Source organism: Magallana gigas, chromosome 8 (genome assembly GCF_963853765.1).
Source record: "Magallana gigas chromosome 8, xbMagGiga1.1, whole genome shotgun sequence".
In the NCBI taxonomy this organism is placed as follows: Eukaryota; Metazoa; Mollusca; class Bivalvia; order Ostreida; family Ostreidae; genus Magallana; species Magallana gigas.
In genome coordinates this window covers 6,603,202-6,613,132 of record NC_088860.1, presented here as the reverse complement: position 1 = coordinate 6,613,132, position 9,931 = coordinate 6,603,202, and the positions used below count along the sequence as shown (strand labels likewise).

The window sequence follows — 9,931 nt, the reverse complement described above, 5'->3', positions numbered from 1 at the left end:
GCCTAAACATCTTACAAAATATCAAGCAACACATTTGAAAGAGATCGGTACTCCCACCAGGCCTATGATAAAATTGAGAAGAAAGAAGAAACCCATCTTCACCGTTTAGAAAGTGCTTATCGAAAATGTGCTTGATTTTGATTACTACATGTAGCTTTGTTGATTTGGATACTCTTATGTTTGTTTAAAAGGGCATGGTCACGATTGTTTAAGGAGGCTGGGGGGTCCAAAAAAATTGTCTCCAAATTTGCAGAAATGTCTCATATACTCTTAATTTACATTTTAATGTGAAAGACCACAACACAATCATCGTTAGTTTTATCATTTCTTGCATCTGAAACAATTGCACATTATGTAAAAAAAAAAACATGAAACATATATGAAAAAATATTTAAGGCCAAAAAAAGATACCAATAACATCACTAAAAATAAACACAATAACAAAAACTTAACATTATTTGTTATTAAGAAAATTTTTACAATTTTACCAAAAAATATATTTGACACACAACTGCAAATATGTAAAGAAAAAAAAGTAGCCACAAAATTACTTCCAAATTTTAACATGATAATAATCATTACATATGTAATAAAGATAGAGCATTAAAAAAGATTTTTGATGGTGAAATCAAAAAAAAAAATAAAAAGAAAGAAAATATTTGAACAAAATATTGGGAGTTTTACAAGTTTCCTCCCTTTGAATAGTAAAAAAGATGCTGAAAAACAGCTAAAATGATTTTTTGGCATCTTGTATCCCTTGGTTACCATCAATTGACTCTTTAAATAATGCTTCAGTACCATGATATCCATTTTTTACAAAAACAATTTCAGTACGACGTAAGAGTTATAGAACATTAAAGTGAAAATCTTTTTTGTGTAGAGATAAAAACGCTTTAATATGGCAGCCACCCCCCAGCCTCGTTAATTCTATTTTTCGTTTTTATTATCTACAATGCTTTGAAAATGCATTTCTAATGATCAAATGAAATTTGACATGCCCCTTTAAAAATGCAGAACTTTAAACGGAATACGGAAGGCTAAATATTTCAAAAAAGTTAGTTTTGAGTTATTGTGGAAACTCTTGTTACTCTATTTCCCCCAAATAGCATTTCCAAATTCAAATGAAGTTTTATTTAAAGAAAAGGAGCTACCATTTGTTTGGATTATTTCTATAATTTGTTTGCAACATTGTTTTGCGATTGCTTTTTTGCCCATCCGTCCATAATGTCGCCAATGCACACGTTCTTTCCGAAGAATGTACTACATGTATATTTCAATACTTATCCCACAATGGTACTATTTCCAAGAGTTGTTTTTGAATGGCAAACGCATCAGTTTTTCCTACAGGTGCTCGAGGACAGGAGCCAGTCCTCCCCTACCCCACCCCCCACCTCCCGAGTTAAAAGTCCTAAGAAGATGACTTCTTTTTAATAGAAATTTCTTTACAGTCATGTTCACATCATGTTCCATTTCAAAAAATTAAACCTTTAACGGAAAATAAAAAACTTAATACAGTAAATCAGAAAATCACCTCCCCCTCCTTTTGCATACAATTTAAGAAAGATATGTCACTCCAGTTTATTAAATTACAACCCCTTCGTCATTTTGGGACTATAACACATGTATCCGCTTTAACATATATCCAAGCACGGGATTATATTATCGCAGCAAATATATCTCACCCACTGTATGCTTTTAAAATGAATGTACGTTCTTCTGTAATCCTACTATACCTTCTCAAACGACTTTTCCTAAGACAAGTTTTGTAACTGAGACGGAAGTCAACATCTTTCGGTGACGTAAGGTATATATACTCTTGACGAATAAAATCCGAGGAGTCAATACAAATTAATCGATTTTCTCGGATGTTATTATACTTAAGTGACCGACAGGTGTTTACTTCCGTCACAGACTCACAGTTACCTTATGCGAAGTGGCGTACCTTTCCTCATTATATATTGAGGTTGGGGTTGTTTTGAATAAATCGTTTATTTTTAAATCAATTTTTAGATGTTTTATATAAACATGATATGTACTTGACTTTAATGGAATTTCAAACAAAAAAAATTAAGTAATTTACTCCGGGGTCTAAATTCGGGGAAAGGGGGTCCTATCTTCAAGCACCTGTGGTTTTTGCTCAGCATTATTTTCTACGTGCACTTGTCTCGAGTAACATAGAGTTAAATGATTTTTGTTCTCAAACAAAGCATGCTTACAATTAAGGAATAAGGAATCCTTCTTTGGGTATTATGAGGTTATAATTTTGGTCGGGCGTGATCAAATCAAAATGATTTGATCACGCCCCGACCGAATTATTATCTCATAATATTCAAAGAGTGATTCCTTATTATTTATATTTATATAATTTTTAGCAATTTTACGATTTCATACATTTGAATATTAATAAGGAAACCCCGCTTGCACCCTAATTATACAATATATAATATTGGAATTTATTGGACTGTAAAGTATGGGCGTCGGAAAAGGCAAAAAAAGACGTTAATGCAAAACGAACAACTTATTTTTAAAAACATGCTAAAATACGAAACAGACAAGCTTGAACAAAACCAACAGCCTATTTTACAAAATCAACAGACACAAATGTAAAAACAAACGACCACAGATTCAAACAAATAGTCATGCACTGAATAAACGTTAGATGTCGTGCAAAGAGGTATCAGAACAAATTGTACCCTGGAGAAATCGTAACCAAGAGAAAACGTATACCCTTGAACTAAAGGGAACGTTTTTAGGCGCGAATCCAGGTTTTTGGCTCGGACCCTCCCCCCCCCCCCATACCCCTAAATATCCCTCGAACTCTACTTTCTCACTGGAAAAGAATTCTGGATCCACGCATAGAAAGACCCTGTATTTCAAGGCTATACGTACGTTTTCCCCTGGTTACGATTTTTCCAGGGTACGATTTCTTCTGATACCTCTTTGCACGCCATCCAGCGTTTATTCAGTGCACGACTGTTGGTTTTTCATCGGTAATCATTCGTTTTCATTCGGTGTCTGTTGATTTTGCAACTGAGGCTATGTTTTAAAAAATAAATTGTTCGTTTTGCATTTAAGTCTTTCTTACCCTTTCTGTCGCCCAAAACCAACTATGGTAACTAAGAAGAGTTAACATAAACTTACAACTGTTCTCTAGTCAATTGATTTATTTGAAAATTTACTTTTTTATAATATCTTGATAAATTGTCAGGTATGTCTCATACACTTGTTCAGCGGTTGGTCGTTTCCTCGGGTTGCGGTTCTTGCACTGGTTGTGGATGTCATTTAAGGAACGTTTAAGTTTAAGTGTAGAACCATCATCACCTAGAAAGTACAGACACATGTCTGGAATCTTCCAGATTTCAATCTTTTCGTCGTATAGCGGCAATTTGGAAGCATCGTATCCCCCTTTGTAAGGCCACAATTCCTCAGGAGCAGGAAAGTAACCTTTAACCTCGCCCCAATCACTGCACTTAATCAACTTTCTGTTTGTTCCGTTCACTAGTATGGTTTCCATGGAGTCGACGTCACTAAGAACTAATCGGAAATCCTCAGTAAAAAGAAATTGTCCTGCTAATTTTTGGAGATTTTTTGCGTCACATTGGACGTATATTTTTCCATGGTGTCCAGAATGCAGGGTTCTTAGTATATCTACATAGCTCACACATAACTGCATCCTGGTTTGTAAAGTGTTATAGAGGGGATATTCCTTAAATCGAATCTCCAAATCCCTTGCATCAAGCAGTCTGTGAACCTCTGTGACAATGGTATCATTGCAATGGCCCACAAGCTGTAGTAGGACAGAGGGCTTATAGAAGTTTTTCATTAGATTTATTCCCTGGAGATAACCAGGGCCTGCAATCTCCCCCGCCAAATCAAATGTCCTTAATTTCTTTACTACAACAGGAAACTTCTGCCAATAAGAATGCCACACCTAAAAACAAACCAAAGAAAAAATAGAAAATATCAGTGTTGTAAAAGTTTGACCACGTCACAGTGTAACATAAAGTAAGCAGTGATAGAAATTCACGATAGGTCATTATTAAATCTAATATTGATTGAGAAAGGTAACATTATATTACGTTACGATATTCAGATCCAAAACGGAAATCCAAATGAAAATGAATAAAAGCACCCTTTTAAGAATACAAGAATAATATCTTACCTCTTTCACATATCCCATGTGTCCTATTTCCTCGCTGAATTTGAGTTGTTCAATATCCTCACAAGTGAGTAAGGGGTGACATTTTGCCATTCCATAAAGTCCAAAGAAGCCATGATTACACACCGGTTTACATATTTCGCGGTTTTCCACGACACTCCAGATGCACTTGAAGTTTTGTTCAGGTGAAATAGTGAGCTTTTTGTGTGTCCCAAATATATTTTCTGGTAAGAGATGATCTCTAAATATACATAACAAAGAGAGATACATAAATATGCAAACGAGTAGACTTCGCCTCCATTTTGATTTCATGTTATTTCTCTTTTTTGGCCACTGGGTTAACACCTCCCTAACTTTTAGTGACACGCACCATGACGAGAAAAATATTCATACAACTAGAAATGAATATATATAGATTACAATCTTTGTTTTACTTTTTGCATAAATGCATATGTGTTCCTAATGGTACATTTAGAATTTTATAATGAGACAGATTGCATCTATTGCTCTGTCGACTTTAAATACATGCATTATCGATCCGTTCACTCAAATATTTCATGTCTGTCCGGAGAGAAGTTATTCTTCTGAAAAAGCAAAGTTTCAGTCATGAGTTGCAGTTACTTAAACAATTAAATGCTTTCTTTAGTGATTCATGCGGGATATGCAGCTGGCGACATTGCAGAAAAAATACTTTACCCTCGTTATCGGGTTATGTAATTTTTTTCTGCAATGATTGCTACCTTTACTACCCACAAGAACCAACAAAGAAAGCATTTAATTGTTCATATTTACATCTATTTAAAGAACTTTAAAAAAAAATGATTGTAAAAAGTAAATAAAATTAACTAAATTACTGTTAATGTACATCAGTAGAGCTAAAAGAAACAGCCAAATCATATCCTATGGAAATCTGAGTATGACATCATCACATTTTTTTCGTGCAGTCTGTGATTTTTAGTTCACTTGAGCTGAAAGCTCAAATGAGCTTTTCTGATCACATTATGTCTGTAAGTCTGTCTTTATGTCCGTAAACCTTTTACATTTTCAGTATCTTCTCCAGAACTACTGGGCCAATTCAACCAAACTTGGCACAAAGCACTCTTAGGCAAAGGGAATTCAAAATTGTGAAAATTAGGGATCACGCTCATTTTCAAGGGGAAATAATTCGGAATTGAAAATTTTTGAGAAATTTTCATGAACCTTCTCAAGGAAAATTTGACCAGGAAAGCTGAAACTTATGTGGAAGCTTTTTCAGGTAGTGCAGATTCAAAGTTGTGAAAATCATGACCCCGGGGACAGGGTAGGCAACACATTGGGGGGGGGGGGGGGGTCAAATTTTACATAGTGATATATAAGGAAAAGTCATAGAAAATTTTCCTTTCAAAAACCAGTTCGCCAGAAAAGCTGTAACGTGTGTTGAAGCATTCTCTGGGATTCAAAGTTCTAAAACCATGATCCCAAAGGAGAGGGTTGGGCCACAATGTGGGGGGGGGGGGGGGGCGTAGTGGAGTTTTTACATAGGAATATATTTAGAAAAATCTTTTAAAATCTTCTTCTTAAATACCAATTGACCAAAAAAGCAGTTGCTGATGTGGAAACATTTTCAGGAAGTGGAGATTCAAAGTTCAAAAAGTTAGTTCAAAGTAAAAATCATAATCCCCTGGGTGGGCCATAATGGTAGGGGTTAAATTTTACACAGGAATACCGATATACATGTATAGAGAAAAGTCTTAGAAAATCTTCTTCTTCAAAAAGCAATTTGCCAGAAAAGCTGTAACTTGTGTGAAAACAGTCTGATTCCTGGGGGTAGGGCGGGGCCACAATGTGGGGTTGAATTTATACGTAGGAATATATAGAAGAAAATCTTCTCAGAAAACCAATCGGTTAGAAAAGCTGTAACTTGCGTGGAAGCATTCTTAGGTAGGGTAGATTTAAGTTTGTTCAAATCATGATCCCTGGAATAGGGTGGGACAAACAATTGGGGGGGGGGGGGAGTAACATTTTTACATAAAAATATATTGAGAAAAAGTATTTAAAAATCTTCTCAAAAACCAATCGGCCAGAAAAGATGTAACTTGTGAGGAAGGGTCCTTAGGTTGGGTAAATTTAAATTTGCTGAAATCATGATCCCCGGGGAAAGGGTGGGCCATAATGGGGGTCGAATTTTGCATTAGAATACTTAGAGAAAAATCTTTTAAAATCTTCCTCTGAAAAACCAATCGTCAAAAAAGCTGTAGCTCGTGTGGAAGAATCCTTAGATGTCTAGATTCAAGTTTGAACAAATCATGACCCCCGCGGGTTGGCTCTAACGCAAGAACGATAGGTTTAACTTTCCTTCAGAGCGTGTATCTCCTGTCTATTTTATTTATTTATAAACAGGACATAAGCTTTTATTAAAATTGGAACCACTATAAGGGTACCCTGTTCTGTCAATTCCAGAACATTTTCTGGTGATTTCTATCCATCGAAGCAAAAAATCACCATTCGCATGTCCAGTCTTTTTATTCCTTAGAGATAAAAGGCATTATGTAATTACGTAGATATCCGAAATGAATGGTTGCGTTCTCTAATTTTTTAAAACAGAAAAAGTCTATATCGTTTCAAAATATTGTGTTTTTGGGTTTTTATTCAAAATTTGAAGCATGTAATTTTTACATAAATAGACGTAAATTCATGACTCGGCGATATATATCATGGTATGAACATCAATATCTTGTTAAGTGTTCAATGAAATTTACTCAAAATTAAAATTTAGATAAGGAAAATTTGATGTATTATTTTATACAATACAGCGCCAATGTAAATGCGGTGCATAGTGTGACATTATTTTTGGATCAACCATTGTACATGGTTTTACTAAAATGCAAGCATTTTGACATATTATTTATTTAGAATTGCTTAGAACCTGGACAGTTTTTGTGGCCCACCAGGGGCTTAAAGTTTGACGTATGCTTTTATAGACATTTGCTTATCTGTAAAGATCTGTATAGATCTGTAAACACTCTTAAAAACTGTAATACTCATTATGTGATATGATTTTGAAATCATCCTGTTCAAAATTTGCTCAATGTTCAACATAATATCTGAAGAAAAATTTGAAAGTCTTTTTACATCTTTATTCTACTACTTTGTCCAGATATTTGAATATATGACTCCATAAATCTGATATCATTACATGGCTCAAAGTCACACTTACTATTTAGTCGCTAAATGGTGACCAAAATTTATTTCTGATGACCATTTCAAAAATTTTGGTCTCCATCACGAAATATTCCACTCGATAATAATAAATGCATGTGTTAATGACAAGAGTTATTATGAAGTTTAGGAATGAACTCGTGTATACCTTCTGTATTTATATCATTATTATGAAGAAAGACCCGATCATGTTTTGCTTGGTGATCAGAAATTGTCTCGCATTATGACAAGCCCTTAATTTTCTTGTGCATTATGACAGTTTCATGTTCGTGAGAAGTACATCAAGTTGTAGCAAAACCCCACATGTTTACCAAAGAGGCAAGTGGATAATACAAAAACCTCATAAAGTAAAAACAAAAGGGTCTCCTCTATGTAGGTTAACTACAAAATTCCTAATGCCATATAAATACTGGGGGTCTGTATTTATTCAAATAAATGACTTTTCTTACTCTTCTCTTTTATCTTTTTTAGTGCTGTCAACATTATCTCCTTTCTTCGTTTATCCAAATTGCATTAAATTAAGTTTTCCTCTTTCCGCCATGCTGTCACTGTTCAATCTTAATCCTAATGACGCTTTTATTACTACCTGAGTTTATTTTTTCAAACGTAACGTTGACCGAGAGTTTGGTAAAAAATTTGGCAAATGGCCGTTTTAGTCGCAACTTGGAGCACTGCATTATTGCTATTGTTGCTCAGGTGAGCGATGTGACCCATGGGCCTCTTGTTTTAGGTCGCTCTTGGTTTCGACCAATCGATAATCGGGGCATGTAGATTTCAGTTATGTCAGTTTCTATATACATGTACCTATGAATTTACAATAACTGTCCGTAAGAAATGGAAGGAATCATACTCAATAAATGTAAATATAGTATTTTAACAAATGTTTTGAACATCCGTGTATATGTGCTTAAAGAACATGAACGAAGAGTAGGCGCAGTGGCGTCAAATTGAAAGTGAGGGTGGGGGTGGGGGTGGGGGGCTAGACTAATCCTCAGAAATCTTGATAAGCAAGGGGGGGGGGTAGGGAGTATATCTATAGCTCCAAAAAAAATCTTACTTAAATTTTTTTTCCACCTATGACTTCAATCTTTTCAAGGTAAATTTGGGAACAATTATCTTTCCTGCGAGAAAAAAAGGGGGGGGGGTGAACCCTCTATGATGCTATGTGTATAATGGTTAGGTCTAACTTTGCAAATAAAGTGGGGCCCTCCCCCCGGTTCCGACACCTATGAGGCGGGATAAATGCTGTTAGTAGGACACTTATCTAGGTAACTGAAAAAATATAAAAAAAAACCTATCAACTATGTATATTTATCAATATAATTAATCATTTGTTGTCTTGTAAAACGTTTAAAACATGCCGATGTTAATACTAATCTTCAAATTAGCGCAGCTAACTTAAAGGGGCATGGTCACGATTTTAGTCAAAAATTATTTGTCCGATTTTAATGTTCACAATTCTTCAGTAAGGCATTTTTAATAGGCAACTAAAATTTGAGTATCATCCGTTGATTTATAAGCGAGTTACAGAGCTTACAATTCTTTGCTATGTAAACAACCGTTTTGTTTACATTTTGAATGTTGAAGTGAAAATTCCAGTTTTACATGTAGACCTGAAATGATTGTGTTAAACGTTAAGAACTGTTCAATTTTGCTTAAAATGAAAAAGAAGATAGACAAATCAGCATGACAAATTTTTTTTGACAGGTATATTGTACCTACGTAAACAAAAAACAGGACGTTAGCCTTGTTTACGTGACAACGAATTGTGAGTCTTGGATCTGGCTCAAAACTCTACGCCTGACGTGTCAAATTTCACATGATTATTAGAAATACATTCCTAAAGCATTGTAAATAATAAAAACAGTAAAATTGAGTTTGACCAAAATCATGTTCATGCCCCTTTAAATGGTCCGTGTGTTTTCAATGTTATAATATTAAGTAATTAAAAACAGCTATTAAATTGAATCAACAAAAGTTGGATGCGAATCCGATTATCCACGTTATTTTTAGAGAGAGAGAGAGAGAGAGAGAGAGAGAGAGAGAGAGAGAGAGAGTATGCATACCTGATCGCACAAGTTCCCATGTAAAGATCTTTTACGTTCATGGCTTCATAGCATAATGCGATGTAATATTATGCTGCGTCTCTCAATTCAGGAAGAACCTGGGTAGCCTAAGGGTAAAATCTTACATCTAAGTATTGGCAAATAACTTATGGGCTAAACGTTTAGTAGCGCGTGATTGTAAACTTACGTATATAATGTATCGCTATTTTTATCAATGTTTTTCTGAGGGTTCGTTTATGCACCCATGGTTGAAATATGTTAGAGATATTCTTAACTCATGTGGTCTTTCCTATGTCTGGAATAAGTTTTTCTAGTATCAAATGGCTATAATCTATTGTTAAAGAGACGCTCATAAATCAGTTTTTACAAGATTGGTTCAGGAATGTAGAAACTTCACCCAAATGTTTAAATTACAGAATCTTTAAGAAAAGCTTTGGACAGGAAATTTATCTTATGAAACTTCCAAATGATTTAAGATTCATATTTACAAAATTAAGAACCTGTAATC

At 34.7% G+C, this 9,931-nt stretch overlaps 1 protein-coding gene across 3 annotated transcripts; it reads right to left on the bottom strand.

The window, feature by feature from the left end:
* Nucleotides 1-3,146: 3,146 nt before the first annotated feature.
* LOC105333838 (protein O-mannose kinase) lies at nt 3,147-9,570 on the bottom strand. 3 transcript variants are annotated; one of them, XM_066069763.1, is made up of 3 exons: nt 9,424-9,570; nt 4,163-4,400; nt 3,147-3,931 (listed from the first exon to the last, which is right to left on the bottom strand). In XM_066069763.1, the coding sequence occupies exons 1-3, from the start codon at nt 9,462-9,464 to the stop codon at nt 3,176-3,178; spliced, it is 1,035 nt and encodes a 344-aa protein (XP_065925835.1). In that variant the 5' UTR covers nt 9,465-9,570; the 3' UTR covers nt 3,147-3,175. The 3 variants fall into 3 exon arrangements, with proteins under 3 accessions (XP_065925835.1, XP_034330106.2, XP_011435345.4); XM_034474215.2 differs by having other exon boundaries at nt 4,163-4,743; nt 9,424-9,564; XM_011437043.4 differs by lacking the exon at nt 9,424-9,570 and having other exon boundaries at nt 4,163-6,140.
* Nucleotides 9,571-9,931: the final 361 nt, after the last annotated feature.

Excerpts from the sequence above, each read along its gene's own strand:
- LOC105333838 (XM_034474215.2), bottom strand. The coding sequence starts at position 4,471 with ATGAAATCAAAATGGAGGCGAAGTCTACTCGTTTGCATATTTATGTAT. Across the intron at positions 3,932-4,162 it reads ACATGGGATATGTGAAAGAG|GTGTGGCATTCTTATTGGCA; the intron begins GTAAGATATTAT and ends GTTTGTTTTTAG.